The 17,923-nt window shown below is 45.3% G+C and overlaps 1 protein-coding gene across 11 annotated transcripts in view; it reads right to left on the bottom strand.

The window, feature by feature from the left end:
- Window positions 1–17,923, bottom strand: part of TXNDC11 (thioredoxin domain containing 11) — a 65,985-nt gene that overhangs the window by 809 nt on the left and 47,253 nt on the right. For 5 of the 11 annotated variants that reach the window (XM_031658455.1, XM_031658458.1, XM_031658460.1 and 2 more), the window contains 5 exons: window positions 11,358–12,150; window positions 9,395–9,430; window positions 8,677–8,819; window positions 8,231–8,340; window positions 4,550–4,630 (listed from right to left, as the gene is read on the bottom strand). In XM_031658455.1, coding sequence (XP_031514315.1) covers window positions 4,550–4,630; window positions 8,231–8,340; window positions 8,677–8,819; window positions 9,395–9,430; window positions 11,358–12,150 — 1,163 coding nt within the window. The remainder of the gene's footprint in view (window positions 1–4,549; window positions 4,631–8,230; window positions 8,341–8,676; window positions 8,820–9,394; window positions 9,431–11,357; window positions 12,151–17,923) is intronic. The other 6 variants (XM_031658464.1, XM_031658456.1, XM_031658462.1 and 3 more) reach the window with 2 other exon arrangements.

Below are 17,923 nucleotides of genomic sequence, written 5' to 3'. Positions count from 1 at the left end.
AGTCCAAAAGCAGACTACCTGAGGCCAGGCCATCTACTTCTCACCAAGAAAAGACATTCTATGGATTTTACTTACTGAAAGTGAGGAAAATGTTGCCTGGGCAAGAAATTCTCTACAAAGCTGAGGCTGTCCCATATGCTCGTTCTGCAATTAAGATGGCTTATCTGTTCCTGAAGCCAGAGCTCAGCTTCACCCACACCTTCCAAGAAAGACAAGAGCTCCTAGGCCCAGGCCTAAAGCCAGTGATGCAGGGCCCCAGGAGTGTGTGGGCATGGGGCCTCTGTGTGCTGGGAGATGCCCAGCGGCTGTGTCAGGAAGAGCGTCCAGGGGAAGCAGGATTGTCCCACCTATGTCCCTCTTGTGCCTACTGACAGTGCCCAGAGGAATAGGAAGAACTTCAAAGATACTCAGTTTCTTCAGCAAGCATTTATTACACATTATCTAAGGCAGGGGTTCTCAACTGGGGGTGATTGTACCCCCACTCCCCGGGTACATCTGGCTCATACCTGGCAACCTGATACCTGGCAAACAGCCCAACCAAGGGACTATGAATTCAGGCTGCCTGGCCCTGAGAGCACAGAACAAGGAAGGAAGGTGACATAGGAAGGGGTTTTTCATACAGCTTTGTTCCAGGTCCTGATCTAGAGATCTAGAAAATTCCTCTTCAGAACTTGTCATTTAATCATCTGATGATGTTTGTCTCACATATCTATTTACCTGTGCCTGTACAGTCTTGCTGCAATCGATCAAAACTACCAGCTTTATGCACTTAGGTATGAGGTGGGCTGGCAGCAGCCGGGTTTGTCTCCCTCAGGTATTAACAGAATGGAAGTCAACAGCAGGGACTCCAGAGCCTGGCTGCCCAGGGCCACTGCACCTGGCCGTAAATTGTTTTATAATTTTGGGGTAAGCATTCAACCATCCCCTCCTTTAAAGCTTAGTTTTCTTAACATACAAGCTTTCTTCAAGTGGGGCATCCCAGCCATTCAAATGACAAAGCTGGGTGTGGTGCTGTGTGCCTGTAATCCCAGTGCTTTGGGAGGCTGAGGCGGGAGGATCACTTGAGGCCAGGAGTTTGAGACCAGCCTGGACAATATAGTAAGGCCTCATCTGTATAAACAATAAAATAAAAAAATCAGCCAGGCAAGGTGGCACACGCCTGTAGATCCAGCTACTTGGGAGCCTGAGGTGGTGGGATCACTTGAGCCCAGGAGTTCAAGGCTGCAGTGAGCCATAATCACACCACTGCACTCCAGCCTGGGCAACAGAGTCAGACCTTGTCTCAAAAACAGAAAATAAAACCCCACAACAACTGAAAACATATCGTGGCCCTGTCAAGTGGGCCCATGGAAAAATACCAGATGCTGGACCTGCCCTCACGTTCTGCGGCACAAGCCTGGTCTTATAAGGCAGAGTAAAGGTGAATTACTCCCCAGAAAAAGCTGCCAAGGTCCCTCAGGATATCTACCTCCAGGCATATACAGGACATGACATTTGTGAGCATGCTCTCTGCTAACTAAGAAGTCTTGGTGCACCCTCCATGAATGTCCCTAATGGGCATGCTAAAATGCTGCCACACTTTGGGAAAGTAGAGGGACACAGAATGTCAACAGTCTACCGCCAGGAAAGCAGTCATGTGAAAGTTTGGTGGGAAGAGGTCCCCATGTCTATGCAACTCTCCTCTAACCCTGAGGGAGTGGCAGGGTACACCGCTAAAAAAGTGTGATTCTTCCCCTGGAACACATCAGAGTCTCTTGGTGGACAGGGGCACCCATCTCCCCTTCATCACCTGGCCCAGGGCTAGGTCAGAGCACCTATATTTTGAAATGTCACACAGAGTCTGATGCAAGTGCTGGCTGGAGGAGCACCTGCTTGGTGGAGCAAGTGGCTCCGAGACGCCTCTGCACAGGAAGGCTATGTCTCCCTCAAGGCCCCACCCCTTCCTCTTCCTCCCGAGGACAGCTCTTGCATTTTTTTCCTTCACGATTTTTATAAATCAGGACATGCTCTTTGTAGACAATTTGCAAGAGATGTAAAAACATACAAGCAGCACCTTCAAATCATTTGCAATCTCACTCCTCTGAAGTCATCAATGTTAACACCTCAACACTTTCCCCTCTGTGAACATCTCCACACAGCATTAGTTTCTATTTTATCACAGTAAATATACAATTTCATGTCCTTTTCACTAAAAATAGCATAAGCAGGTGGACAGTGAAAAAGGTCTTATTACATGTTATCAAACAGCCTTTTTCATTTCCTCTTTTGCAAGCTGTCAGCTCACGCTGTTTGCCCATTTACCTTCTGGCTAAACCAAACACTCGCTTGGGACCAGCTCATGATGAGCATACTTTACTTCTACCATTTCTTTTTAGGAAATGAGAAAAATTCCATTCCAAAGCCATAAAGCTTTGGTTTACCAACCTCCTTACATTAAAAGAGAAGTGGACAGCCTTCTTATGTTCGAGATTTAGAAACGACAAGGGTGAGGGCTGCAGCAAGTATCCAGCCTGGGGCCGGAGAAATGCGCTCATCTGCACGTTTCCCACAGCAGGCAGCCTAAGAACGAAGGTCACTCAGCCCAGACGCCGGTCTCCAGATGATGCCCCGCCCTGCCACCTGTTCCGCCTATGTCTCTCTACACAGATGCATTTCTGCCAGCTGCTGAGAACTTCTTCATTAAAAGGCATGTGCTGGGTGCTAAGATTTTAATATTTTTTCTTTTCTTTTCTTTTTTTTTGAGACGGAGTCTCGCTCTGTCACCCAGGCTGGAGTGCAGTGGCCGGATCTCAGCTCACTGCAAGCTCCGCCTCCCAGGTTTACGCCATTCTCCTGCCTCAGCCTCCCGAGTAGCTGGGACTGCAGGCGCCCGCCACCTCGCCCGGCTAGTTTTTTGTATTTTTTAGTAGAGACGGGGTTTCACCGTGTTAGCCAGGATGGTCTCGATCTCCTGACCTTGTGATCTGCCCGTCTCGGCCTCCCAAAGTGCTGGGATTACAGGCTTGAGCCACCGCGCCTGGCCAAGATTTTAATATTTTTTCAAACTATGCTTGGAATTCAAAAATTATACGTCATTAAACTACATGCTCAACTCCTGTCCCACACAGATGAAACTGTTAGTGTTAATATCCATGATTCCTGGACTATGTGGTAATTTAAACACTTCTTAGAAAGAAAAAGCCTCATCACAACTCAGTCGGCAGTAGAAAGGGTGAGTCACACTCTGTTTTTAGTGCATGACAAGACCCTACTACCACAGAAGTATTCCAGCAAAATTTCTTTGAGATACAAAGCAAAAACCAAGGGAATGATTCAATAGATACGAAGGAAACACTCTCCTAGAGAAACATGACAAGCTGAATCGCAAAAGGGAGGCAGGAAATTAAAACAGCAAACATCATACATGCGAGCCAGGGAACTCCCTAAATGATGCTACAGACACTTTCCCTGGGGAGAAGATATTGTCAAAGCCATGTGAGTGGGTCCCCAAAAGGACTAAACTTTCTAAAAACCAAAGGGAACCTATAAAAAGGGAGCAAACATCCAGTGTATTAGGCTCTAAAGGACCAAGAGTTAATTTCTTTTTCCACTAAAGCATCTGCATCTACGTTCACTAACTGGAAGTCCGCTCCCCCTTGTTCATGTCCTGCTTGCCGGGGCTTTCGGGGTAGTTGCTGTTAAGAACTGTGCCTGGAATACTGATTAGGCAAGCGTGAAAAAATCAAGCGACAACCCCATGGCAGACGTTCACAGCAGTCTGCATGCACGGGAGAAAGCCCCTTTGCAGGGCTCCTGGAATCCGAGGCAAGGATGTGCCACGGGTAAGAAAGCCACCCTATCCTCTGTACGAGAGGGATGAGGAGCTGCTGGGAGGCCAACTGACAGACAAGCATGTGGAAGGCTTGGGGCAGGCAGAGCTCCACAGATTCTCTGCTGTTTTACCCCACACAAACATGGGGCCTTTTTTTCCTGTCAGTCTCTGCGTCCTCCATATGTTCACATAGGCCATGAAAAGCTAAGAATTCTCACAGCCACATTCAAGCTTGGTAAGAGATAGGCTGTGAGAAGAACCACCTTTAAAAGATCCATACCACACATAACATCCTGACACTACAACCCTTTTAGTCTATGCCCCTAAGGACACTTTTTTTTTTGGAGACGGAGCCTTGTTCTGTCTTCCAGGCTGGAGTGCAGTGGTGTGATCTTGGCTCACTGCAACCTCTGCATCCCAGGTTCAAGAGATTCTCGTGCCTCAGCCTCAGAGTAGCTGGGATTATAAGCATATGTCACCATGCCTGGCTAATTTTTGTAATTTTTGTAGTGACGGGTTTCACCATGTTGGCCAGGCTGGTCTCAACTTCTTGAGCTCAAGCAGTCTGCCTGCCTCAACCTCCCAAAGTGCTGGCATTACAGGCGTGAGCCACCGCGCCTGGTTCCCAAGGGAACATTTTTTGAACATAATGAATGATTTACATCTTAAACCCATTTCAATTTCAGACCTCCACAAAAGAATCCCAACTGCCCACTAGTGAAAAAAATTCGGCATTACCTGTTGCAGGGAAAAAACAAGACAGTAGGAAGACGATCAACCATAAATTCCCAAGGAAGGTCATTCTGAGACACGTCAATCCTGGCAAAGCGGAAGAAGAGAAATGGCAGAAGATCAGCCCAAGAAACGCCAACTTGAAAGAACCTTCTCAGATAACTTCAAGAACCTGGTGCATTTTTTACACCCCACATTGGGGTAGCCCCTTCTCGATGAGTATACTACCAGGTGTGAGCTGGGCGCTGGTACTCCCAAGACATGCAACATTCCGCTATGTGGACGCTTCCCACTGAGTGGCAATGCAATGTCCTGAAAGTAAAAATGAACTTGCAGAAAATGCCACACTGACACCTAGGGAGTCGTTCACTCCTCACCTGACAGGATCTAGCCAAGTATTTTAATCCCTGAATAGCTCTGGGAAAAGAAAGGAAATAATTGAGCAAAATACATCAAGCCTCTCTGAAGATGGAAAATTATACCCTCTTTATGTTGTAAATCTGGATAGAGGCCAAAAACAGCCTATTTTCTTAGCAGATTTGACATTAATTTTCTAACACAGAAAGTGACATGTGTACTAACTCACCCAGCCTGTGCTCAATCACTGTGGGAGCTAACTGCAACTGCTCTAGAGGCCTGCCCTGGGCAGCTGGCACAGAGCTGGGCACACAGCTGGGCGCCCACACTCAGGCCAAGCAGACATGGGGCCACAACAGCACCCTTGATGGAAGGGGCTGCATCCTCCTTGCGGAGGGGCTACTCAGCTACTATTCATAAACAGTGCACACAAAAGATGAACATGTTTTCAATCATTACTTTGACAGAAGGTTTTAGAAAGCATAACTGGGGGAAGTGAGGGTGGGGTAAGTGCCATGTATTTGTCCAAAACGATGAAATTTCCTTTTTCAAAAATGGCACAACCAGGCTGGGCACAGTGGCTCACGCCTGTAAACCCAGCACTTTGGGGGGCCGAGGTGGGTGGATTGTTTGAGCCTAGGAGTTGGACACCAGCCTGGGCAACATGGCGAAACCCTGTCTCTACAAAACATTGGCCGGGTATCCTGGCACATGCCTGTAGTTCAGCTACTTGGGAAGGTGGGAGAATCACCTGAACCTGGGAGGTTGGGGCTGCAGTGAGCTGTGACTGCACCACTGCACTCTGGCCTAGGCAACAGAGTGAGACGCTGTCTCAAAAAAAACAACAACAAAAGGCATAACCAAATGAAAACCATTTACCAAAAGTTTACTAACAAAACAGCACACTCCTGCCTCACCTGTGCCAGCCTACCTAAAACATTAGTGTTCCTTTCTAAACAAGTGGTATAGAACACTATATTCCATAATTAAATGCTTTTTCTCACCTGATTTTTACTTCGAAGAAAGCACAAACTATAAAATTAAAACATTGTAAAAATCCACTCAGAATTCCACTGGGCTAATCAGGCCCCCCTTTCTTATGCAGGCTTGGTCTATATGCTTGCTTTTTAAAATTTTTTCTGAGACAGAGTCTTGCTCTGTCGCCCAGGCTGGAATGCAGTGGTGTGATCTTGGCTCACTGCAGCCTCCGCCTGGTGGATTCAAGTGATTCTCCTGCCTCAGCCTTCTGAGTAGCTGGGACTACAGGCATGTGCTGCCACACCTGGCTAATTTTTGTATTTTTAGTAGAGACAGGATTTCACTATGTTGGCCAGGCTGGTCTCAAACTCCTGGCCTCATGTGATCCGCCCACCTCAGCCTCCCAACGTGCTGGGATTAGAGGCATAAGCCACCGTGCCCGGCCTATATGCTTACATTTTTTTTTTTTTTGAGACGGAGTCTCGCTCTGTGCCCCAGGCTGGAGTGCAGTGGCGCAATTTCGGCTCACTGAAAGCTCCGCCTCCCAGGTTCACGCCATTCTCCTGCCTCAGCCTCCTCAGCACTACAGGTGCCCGCCACCGCGCCCGGCTAATTTTTTGTATTTTTAGTAGAGACGGGGTTTCACCGTGTTAGCCAGGATGGTCTCGATCTCCTGACCTTGTGATCCGCCCGCCTCGGCCTCCCAAAGTGCTGGGATTACAGGCGTGAGCCACCGCGCCCGGCATGCTTACATATTTTTAAGAATAGTTGTCATATATTGCATACTCTGTTCTTTTCCATTAATTGTGTGTATGAAAAGCATTGTTAAAGGATAAAAACTCCATTAAATGCCCAGCCATAATTTACTTAAACATTCATCTCCTGGTGGATATAAACAATGCTATAATGATGAGCTCATGCTTCTTTGGAATTCCTATTCCATTACTTCTCCAAAGTAAAATTAACTGGGTCAAAAATGTGTTAACTGTTTTTGTTGATTTCTTGCAAATGTTGCCAAATGCTTTCCAAAAGAGTTATGGCAATGTACTCATTCCATCAGATACATTTGACTGCAGTTTCCATTTTATTTTATCAACACAAGATTCTGTCACTTAAAACCACTGATTACTTTAATATGTTAAATGACACTTTGTTACTGTTTTAATTTACATTTATTAGATTATAATTTCCCCACATGTTTATTTACTCTCTCCTCTTAAAAGAAAAACCTGTTCACGTCCTTTGTTCACAATGGAATCTGTCTCAGCCGTTTCCTAAACCATTTTAATTTCGGGGGAGGCTGGAGTATGAATGCCTGATTCAATCCTGGCCCCTCATTTGCAGGTTGAAACTCTGGGCAACTTGTCTAATCTTTCCAAGCCTCAGTTTCCTCCTCAATACAAATAGCATTTTCTTTTTTTAACCAGAGTGCCTTCACTAAGCGTCACGAGGACTCAGTCAGGTAATATGTATATCGAAAACTCTAACTCTCCCAGCATAGTAACTTCTCAGATCTGGCTCTGATTATTACTCACAGTGCATGTAACAGGTGACACAGAGACACTGCAAAATTTTTTAATGGTCCCCCTTTTCGTCTGCTTTCCCTGTTTTCTTTCACTGCACGTATTTCTAGTGGAATCTGACCATTTTTCTTTCTTTATTTTTCCAACTGCTTCCACTTTCGAAACTTTCCATCACTCAGAGGAACCAGCAAATCCTATTTTTTGTTTTGATTTTTCATATTTAACTCTTATCTATCTGTAGGGATTTGGGGGAGGCGGGGGGTTAAATTTGAACAGTTTTCCCCACCCAAAACTGCTTACTACCCCATCTAAAAACTCTGTATTTGAGCCTTCTTTTTCCAAAAAATATTTTTTAAAATTTTACTTTTTCAAAAGCCCACATACAGTACCCATGGAATCACAATACTAGAATGTGGATATCTACCGACCTTTCCTTTTAATTTCACAAATGAGGTAAACCAGGGCTAGTGGAGAGATCTGCTTGGGATCCCAGGACCCACTGGCATTGCCTGGGGCAACTGTTCCATGGAATTCCAAGGGGCCATCCTGGCAACCAGGTCAGTGCTCTCCCCACAGAACTGCACTCAGCCACCTACGAATCTAGTCAGGGCTAAACATCAACATCATGGAAGGAACACTCTGAATTCATGAGGAAAAGTCCGGTTTCAAAGAGGCTTTGCTCATGGCTTCAACCTGACAATTAAATCCAGCCAAGTCCTACCAAAGGTTAATGGAAAATGGGCAGACCCTCGCACATCATATGGCTAAGCTGCAAAGAAGAGTAAAAATGGGCATACAGCCCAAAGCACTGCAGAAAAGGCCTGCTTACCTTGCCACAGTGAATGTGTCCATGGGCAGGTTCCGAGCTAGCTGGATGAAGACGTGATTGAGGGATGGACAGAAGCCACACCACGGAGCGTAATAGAGCAGGAGAACATCCTGTGGGAAGGGGAAGACAGCTGTTACTTGCACCAGGAAATGGGCTCTTCTTCATTTCTTTCCTTATTGCTTAGAATCCAGCAAGCACTCGATAAATGCTACCTATGCAAATATTACAGTGAAAATTTTCATCTTTAGGTCTTTCCAATTCTGTGCTTTCTGAAGCACTTTTTTGAAATTTAAAAACCACATGTAATTCATTCACGGTCCACAATCGGACCATCACGTGGTTACTCTTCTGTACATCAAAAACAGCTGCTCACCCCAACAACTGCAGTCTGGAAATTATTTTAAGAGGGACAGATGGCTTAACTTTTGCCTCTCATGACTCCATACCTGTTTCTGAAGGACTACTTCCCAAAAGGTATCAGTTGTCACTTCAGTGATTAAATGCTGAGACGGGAACTGGGCAGAGTCACTTCCAATGAGATGCCTTTTCAAGGGACTATAGAGAACGCTGAAGTTTTGAATAAAAGACTCTAAAAATAAAGAGAAAATGAGATCAACTCTTCTCTAGATACAAGAAGAATAGCTGGCCTACTTTTAAACTCCACATTTTAAAAACTCGAATGACTTCACAGGCTCACATTTTTAACATTTCACCTATCAGCAAAACCCCAAACAAAGCTGCCCGGGTGGCATCAGGTTTAGCTCTGGTAGTATTAACTCAGCAGACAGTAATGCAGATATCAAAACATTATGCAGTGTTAGATGCTCTAATATTCATAGATCATTCTTTTTTTAAAAGGACTGGTCCACAAATAGACACCAAGTGAGACTGTATAAATCGTCAAGAAGCCACAATCTTTTCAAGAAATTTCACCCTATAATACTAAAACCTTTAGGCTTAACTACAAAAGTAGCAATTGCACAAGCTACAGTAATGTGGAATGTGTTTAAATGTTCATTAGTTTGGGGACAATGAGCTATAGTTTTTTGTTTCCTTTATTAAGGTTAAGTTTCTTTTTTTAAAGGTTAAGAAAAAATTATATGTAGTGGAAAAATACATAAAACCCATAATAATAAAAAACCTGGCTTGAACCAACAGTTTTACCACAAATTCTGCCATCTTCAGAGTCCTTTGCTTCATCTGAAACAACAGTAATTTGAATTTCACTTTCTTTTTTTTTTTTTTTTTTAACAGACAGGGTCTCACTGTGTCACCCAGGCTGGAGTGCAGTGCTGCAATCACAGCTCACTGTAGCCTTGAACTCCTGGGCTCAAGTGATCCTCCTACCTCGGTCTCCAGAGTAGCTGGGACTACAGGCTTACACTATTGCACTCAGCTAAAGTTTCAGTTCTTTTTCTTTCTTCTAACTCCCTCCATTTTGAGGTGCAAGGGGCAATGCAGTGTGCAGAATGGAGGAGGAAGTGAAGAATGTCATGTGAATACGAAAGAGAATTCACGATCAGCATCTGAATAACACTTAGCTGGCTATGTTTTTGAAACATGAAACCAAGAATTATTTCCTACTCTGAATAAAGCCTAAATTCTGAAACTGCCCTAGAGACAGCTGACTTACGAATTAACTCTCTAAACCAACAATGACACACAGTAGGTGTTTTTTACAAGCTCCCTAAAAATTCTGTCACCAACTACAGGACAAAGAACAGCTAGGCTAAACATTTCAGAGAAGATACAGAAGATGGAAAGAAATCTAAAGAAGGCTTCTTTCAATTACCCTTAAATTCAAAGTGAACACATTATGAGGTCATTAAACACTTGAGCATTACTGAATGGAATTCAGGAAAATCTAATACAGACTACCTCAAAAATACATGCTTGTGGGAGCACTGACCCCATTTCTCTGGAGTCTGTTTCCCATTTTTAAAAAAATGCTTGTTTCATTTTAAGAAAGCTCAACACATCAAAATGACTTTAGAAAACATGAACTGGGAGTAATCTCTAATATCAACAGATTATCCCCTCCAAAAAGTGACTGGTCACAAGGTTCTTTTAAACACTGAAGAACTCTTGGATTTATAATATGCAATTGATACAGAAAAATCATTACTTACATAAAGCCTTTTCACAAATGTGTCTAATGTAAGAAACAAGCTTCACCAGGATTTGAAAGAGCATGGCTAAAAGGACTCATATGTAGAAGCTCTGAGTCTACAGTTGATTTCATACTTTGTAAAACTTGAAATGAAAGGTTTCCTTCCCTACCAAATTCCTCCTTTCTCCATTCGGCATACACTGACCCTCCCTCAGGTTTCCAATGAGGCTGAACTAACGTGGCTTTTGAATTCTCACTTCATTGTGTGTAGTCAGGGGCGTCAGCAGAGCCCTGGGGAACAGGCCAGTGTGGGTCAGCCCAATGTTGCTGCCAAGCCCCGGGGGCAAGCCCTGGATGCTTTCTCATCATGGAGTCTTACTCCTCAAAAAGTGGGGTTTGCTGGTTTGCAACTGACACTTATTTATTTGCACTTTACACTTGTTACAATCTAGGTACCCCAGGTCCCAACAATATTACTCAGTACATTATGAAACAGCAGCAGAACAAATTAGGTCTGGTGGCCTTGATCCTTAGACATTTAAGCCTGTGAGACAAAAAGGGAGGCAAGATGGCTCTACTTCCTTCTTCACTGCTTCTCTTTAAGCTCCTTTAGAACAAAGCTGCTGTCAAGGCTCCCTTTCATCAGCCCCTAGGACATCCTACCGGAATGGCTCTCCACCTCCCTGCCGGTTCTACTCCCCAAGTCCTCACTGCCTGCAGCTGGTTCTACCTTAGACATGTGACAGAAATCGCCAATTTAGAAAGTGGGACTCTTACCCCCACCATGGGCTAAATGACAAACTTATCCAAAATTTAGAGTGAGGAAGTTTCTGCTCCATTTAACAGACAAAATTACCTTCTTTGAAAATTACGACTGATGGTGGTCTAAAGACTTAAAATGAGCTACGAAGCTGACATTACCCCACAACTAAATGTAATGAGAGCCATCAATAAAATGTACCAATATGAAATCAAGCAAAATGTACAATGCTTGGGGAAATAAACTGCCTACAGTACCCAGGGTGAGCTTCATCAGCGCTTGCTTTGGATCCAAGATGTAGTGAGACTCTTCTTTCACGTCAACAATTGCCGCAAATTCTTTCACCTGAGTGGAGCTCGGAGCACCCAGTCTCTCTGCGTATAACCAAAACAAATTTGAATCCAAAAGGTAGATGTTGAGAGTCTTGTTGGTTCTGCAGCTCAGGCCTGTGAAGTTTGTGCTAGTCATGTCCACTCCTGGAAAGAGATACCTGTTCTCCTCAATGTGAGGAATGGAGCTTGGGGCATCGACCTCACATTTCTTCTCAAGGGAAGAAAATGCAACGGTAGGGGCTTCAAAGACACCTTGTTCAGAATCGATGAAGCCTGCCACACCCCTGCTTATGGTCCTGCAACATGCAGTGTAGTAGCTGAAGGGGCTATAGGAAGTTAAAAAATTGCTGCATTCTATGCTGTCTGATGCCACGTGATAAAAGGTCTGCTCCTTGAGGTAGAAAGAATCCAGAGCTGCTGCCATTTCAAAAAAGCTGCACTGTGGCATGCTGACCGAGCTCGGCTTCACGCCCCCGGCAGTCTGGTTGACACAGAGTTCACAGACGTTGTGGGTCCTGGAGAAGGAGTGCCACTGGGGCAGCACCACAGTGTTGCAGCAGGGGGATGCTGTGATCAGCGGCGGGTCTGGCAGCTGTGCCGGGGCTTCCAGGGCCAGGGACTCCAGCATTGGAGCGTCCACCCGCCGCAGGTGCTGAAGGAGACGCTCCACCACCTGGTCCCCATGACAGTTGTTGTACTCCAAGGCCACTTCGGTGATCTGAAATACAGGGCAGAGTTGGTGAGGGGCCTGGGGATGACTGAGGGACTAGCAACCCCTTAGCCACGTTTCACTTTCTGCAATTTCAATTATCCATGGTCACCTCTGGTTCAAAAATATTAAATGGAAAATTCCAGAAATAAACAAGTCGTAAGTTTTAAACTACACGTCGCTCTGAGTACTGTGATGAAATTTTTGTCATTACAAAAATTGCGAGCCATCCCTTTGTCTAGTGTGTCAGTGCTGTGGATGCTACTAGCCTGTTACTTAGTAGCCAACTCAGTTATCAGATCAACTGTCTCAGTATCACAGTGCTTGTCTTCAAGTAACCCTTTATTTATTACAAAGGCCCCAAAGTGCAAGGGTAGTGATGCTGGCAATTCAGATATGCCAAAGAGAAGCCAAAAATGCTTCCTTTAAGTGAAATGGCAAAAGTCTCAATAAGAAAAAAAAAACAAACAGTAAGGTTGCTAAGATCTTCGGTAAGAACGAATCTTCTACCCATGAAATTGTGAAGAAAAATGAAATTTGTGTGTAGTATATACAGGGTTCAGTATCATCTGTGGTTTCAGGCATTCATTGGGGGTCTTGGAACATATCACCAAGAATCCGCAGGGGGGTAGATGAGACTGCAGGGGGAGATGGTTACTGTATTTTTAAAAACACAACCCCAGGCATGGCACTCCTGGGCCAAATTATATGCTGCCCATGAGATAAAACCTCCATATAATCTGGCCCGTTTGGCTTTCCAGTCTTACCCTACCCTCTTCAGAACAGACCAGGCCCTCCCGCAATGCCACGCTGTTACAGAGGCCTGGCTGGGGACACCGCCTCCTCCATCTGTTCCTAAGGCCCAGCACCAGGGCAGCTGCTTCAGGGAAGCTAGCCCTACTCTCACTCCAGGAAGAGCTAGTTTCTGCACCTCCAATGTCCCTGAGGCCCCTTCTATAGTCTCACAAGCTTCTGCTGAGACAGACCTCTTCCCCACAAGCTTATGGAACCTCACGGGCAGAAGCCACATTGGATTTATCCTGCCATCCCCGGGGTCCAGTACAGGGCCAGGCACATAACAAATGCTCAGTAAACCCTTGATGAATGAGTGGCAGCTCAGGGTAATGCACACAATCCCCTTTCTTGGTAAGATTTGCCACTTTACCGTCAGACCAGTATTGGCAATTTGGATTTACATTTTATTCTAAGGTTCTTCCATTTCCAAAAAGAATATTTCATTACCCACCTCCCATTCTGGTTTCCTGAGAAAGACAAGTAAGTTACAATCCAAAGGCATTTACTCTCTAAAACAGAAGTGTGTCAACTTGAATCAAATCTCACCACAGTTAGTTACGGGGTGCTGTCACTCAGGATTTTGTTTCGCTGTGTGTGTGTAAAACAATTTAATGAGTGTAATTTCCAATTAAAAAAAACAAGTTTTATAAAAATAAAAATGTTTTATAACATGTAATATTTGTAGTTAATTCAAAACATACATATTTGTACAGAAGAATAAATTGTTCCAATAGTTCTTGGCATAAAAAAAGTCACCTTATAACCCACCAGAAAACTACTGGGTAAAGAAAAGAAGTCACTTTAGATGATAGGCCAGTGCTTGAAATTTTATTTCCCCTGCACAAAAACATCTCAGTGGTTTTTGGATGAGGCTCTGACAGCATGCAGCACTAACAAGGTCAAGCCTATATAATCCATGAAGAGCCCAGATGCTCTCTGGCCCCATCCTGGTACTGCTTTATATTCAAAGACGCAGTAATAGACAACTACTCCCACCCACTCCCCCCAAAACCTCTATAAGACTTCAAGATTTACTGTAATCTTTTACAGAAGTCCAAGTAGGAGATCATTAATTATATTGTAGAGAAGAAAATTCCTTGAAAAGTCTTTCTTCATTTCTTTTCTCTTCAGTATCTCATAAACAAAGCAGCCACATAAAGAATATTTTTAATTGAAGAAAGTATTCGGTCTACAGCAATGCTTTTTTTTTCTTTTTTTGAGATGGAGTTTCACTCTTGTCGCCCAAGCCGGAGTGCAATGGCATGATCTCAGCTCACTGCAACCTCCGCCTTCTGGGTTCAAGCAATTCTCCTGCCTTAGCCTCCCAAGTAGCTGGGATTACAGGCGTGCATCGCCACGCCCAGCTAATTCTTTCTATTTTTATTTCGCCTGGCTAATTTTTTTGTACTTTTAGGAGAGACGGGATTTCACCATGTTGGCCAGGCTGGTCTTGAACTCCTCATCTCAGGTGATCCACCTGCCTCGGCCTCCCAGGGCTTGTAATCCTGCTGGGATTATAAGCGTGAGCCACCACACCCAACCAGTAATGCTTTTTTTGAGACGGAGTTTTGCTCTTGTTGCACAGGCTACAGGGCAGTGGCACGATCTTGACTCACTGCGACCTCTGCCTCCCAGATTCAAGCGAGTCTCCTGCCTCAGCCTCCCAAGTAGCTGAGACTACAGGCGCACACCACCATGTCTGGCTAATTTTTGTATTTTCAGTAGAGACGAGAGTTCACTATGCTGGCCAGGCTTGTCTTGAACTCCTGGTATCAGGTGATGTGATCTGCCCGCCTCAGCCTTCCAAAGTGCTGGGATTACAGGCGTGAGCCACCGTGCCTGGCCAGCAATGCTCCTAAAGAGTTAGGCGTTATCATTTTTCTCCTATGAAGGGGTATTTATGTTTCTATTCCTTTTTACATAACAGGCAGTTTTGAAAACACAACTCAAGTTATGTCACATTATGTGTATCACTTGATATCATTTAATTTCATGTGAATAATTAAGGAAATCTTGGCAAATAACTTTAACTGTTCGCAGAGTAGATGGTTCCTTCTATTTTCTTTAATCAGGGAAATCTGTGAGTCTGAACATGCTAACCGCGCCTTTACTTACAAGATTCAGACGATGTGAATGCCTCAAATAAATGCTTTTAAAATAGAAAACAAGCCACGAAGACTCTTTGCTGGCTGAGGTAAGCATTTCCTTTGATTAACGAATTGTGTAATACACACTGCAATGTCTTTTTTTTTTTTTTTTTTTTTGAGACGGAGTCTCGCTCTGTCGCCCAGGCTGGAGTGCAGTGGCCGGATCTCAGCTCACTGCAAGCTCCGCCTCCCGGGTTCCCGCCATTCTCCTGCCTCAGCCTCCCGAGTAGCTGGGACTACAGGCGCCCACAACCGTGCCCGGCTAATTTTTTGTATTTTTAGTAGAGACGAGGTTTCACCGTGGTCTCGATCTCCTGACCTTGTGATCCGCCCGCCTCGGCCTCCCAAAGTGCTGGGATTACAGGCGTGAGCCACCGCGCCCGGCTGCAATGTCTTATAACTTCTCTAGAACTCTCTAGAGACACCGGGGTGTCAGTGGCCTTACATCGGTGTCAGGATCTGTGCTTTTGCGTGTGTGTGTACACACAGGCATGTGTCTGGGTATGCATGCAGGTACGCATGTGTGCAGAAGCAGCTACCCAGTATGGGCTTGGTACGGCCACCAAATGGTCACTCCTGACTGGCATCCTACACGCACCACAGCACAATTATCTAGAATGTTGGTGCTTGGTATGCCCGCAACTTTATTCCACTCACTCTAAGATGACCTCTCTCTTCTCAACAATGGAAGCATCCTCAACTTTCTGCCCAATATAAGGCCTAAGGTACTAATGGAAAAATAAAGCCACCTAACTCTTTCACGGTCAACAAGCTAATGAATTTACAACTCATCTTGCGTAAGTACAGCGTTCATCCTTCCCACCTTACCTGAATGCCCAAAGGCTTCTTCATCTCTAGTCACTGTGTCACAATTTCCCGGATCATAGACCCTACTTTCCATCCTCCACCTCTACCACCCAAGTTCAGGTTCTTACTACTTCGCAGTTTTCTGGAACCCTGCTGCCAGAAAAACTTTCATAATGATAATGCACAGCTCTGGCTGCATCTCTTCACTGTCAGTAAGACTTGTATGGGCCGAGGGCAGTGGCTCATGCCTGTAATCCCAACACTTTAGGAGGCCAAGGAAGGCCAATCGCTTGAGCCCAGGGCTTTTGAAACCTGCCTGGGTAACATGGCGAAACTCCATCTCTACAAAACAATACAAAAATTAGCCAGGCGTAGAGGCGTGCACCTGTAGTCCCAGCTACTTGGGAGGCTGAGGTGGCAGGATCACTTGAGCTCAGGAGGCAGTGAGCTGAGATCGTACCACTGTACTCCAACCTGGGCAACAAAGGCAGACCCTAACTCAAAAAAAAAAAAAAAAAACAGAAGACAAAGACTTGGATGACTATGATTAATCTTGAAATCCTCAGAGAATTCTGCAAGGCCCTCTCCTCCAAAGGCTTTTTCAAGATCTCTCCCCAGTTAGCCCTTCCTGCAGACCACAAACTCCAGCCTCCTTCCTAACACCCAAACCTGCGGCAACTCCCATCCCTCATGCCTCTGCTCAGGGTCCTCCTTCCCATAAGTTTTTCTCAACCCATGAAGATCCTGGCTGCCCCTACAAGACTGTCTAGAATACTTCACCCATCCAAAGCCTCTGCTAACCCCTCCCCTGTCCAGGACCCCGCTTTCTGAGATGGCACCCTCCCTCCTTCGGTTCCTCCTGACCCTGGGCCTGATCGTCCTCTACTGTGAATTATAGGCAGGCTTTCACTCCCTATACTGGACAAGCCTCTAAGACCACAGGGCAAGATGGTGTTGCATCCACCCTTTCTCCCCTGGAGCTTCCCATCGCAGTGCTCAGTAAACATTTGCCAAACTGACCTGAAACAAAAAGGGGAATGTGCTGGACAGGCACTTTGCTTGTCTAGTAGTTCATAATACAGTGAGATGCCGCGTGGTGTTCGGTTATCTCACCCACATGCTGAGGTTAAGGGAATGCACTTACCGCACAGAGACAATGGGAGCCCCAAAGAAAGGAGTCACAGGCAAAACCATGATAACAAGGAGGCCTGTTGGTAGGTAGAGGATTTGCGGACTGCTGGAGGGGACACTCATTGAGAAACAACAGGCGAGAAAGTAAGAGTCTTCCCACCAGGTGCCTAAATCCAGCCACAACCCTCTGGGTAGACAACCCCGCCAGGACCACTACCCAGCCAAACCAGACAGGAGAGAACTCTCCAAATCCACAACCATAGCCAAACCACCTTGATTGAAAACCTTCCTTTCCTACAACGAGCTTTAAGGCTATTAATATTAGATACAGTAAAGGCCTAGTCATTTGAAATGGTGTCACAGTTCACAAAAGATCCATGTAGTGAAAATTTTCTAAAGAAATAGTTTTATTACTTTGAGTCCTCCCTAATTAGAGGGGAAGAAACAAAGCTATTTCATTTCTTTCTTCTTTCTTCCTCTAAGCCAAAGAGCAGCATTCATTCAGAATACTCCCCGGGGGAATCCTAACTTGAACAAAAAGACTCCAGCACAGCAAAGGGAGGGATCCAGCTGGGCGAGAAGTCCTGCCTCCCTGTCCCTCCAGGCAGGGGGCCAGGCCAGCACTGAGGGCCTCAGGGACAGGCAGCATCTGCTTAGCTGGCCAGTGGTACGCTGGCTGTCTGAAATTGGTTTTGGCCAATTAAGGGATCCTTGAGGGAGAGAAAAAATAAAACCCTCAGTAAATGCAATTTTGCCACCCCAGGCTCGCTCTGCATACTATGCCTGCTGTCTCTAAGTGCCTCCAAATGCTCCGTGTAGAAAATAAACTCACACCCAGAGAGAGCGCACCAGATGAAGCCGAAGACAGGCAGGAACAGCAGGCTCCAATGGCGCTGCCTCTG

The sequence above is a fragment of the Papio anubis genome, chromosome 18 (assembly GCF_008728515.1).
Source record: "Papio anubis isolate 15944 chromosome 18, Panubis1.0, whole genome shotgun sequence".
Taxonomy (NCBI): domain Eukaryota; kingdom Metazoa; phylum Chordata; class Mammalia; order Primates; family Cercopithecidae; genus Papio; species Papio anubis.
This window is presented reverse-complemented; position numbering and strand designations above follow the sequence as displayed.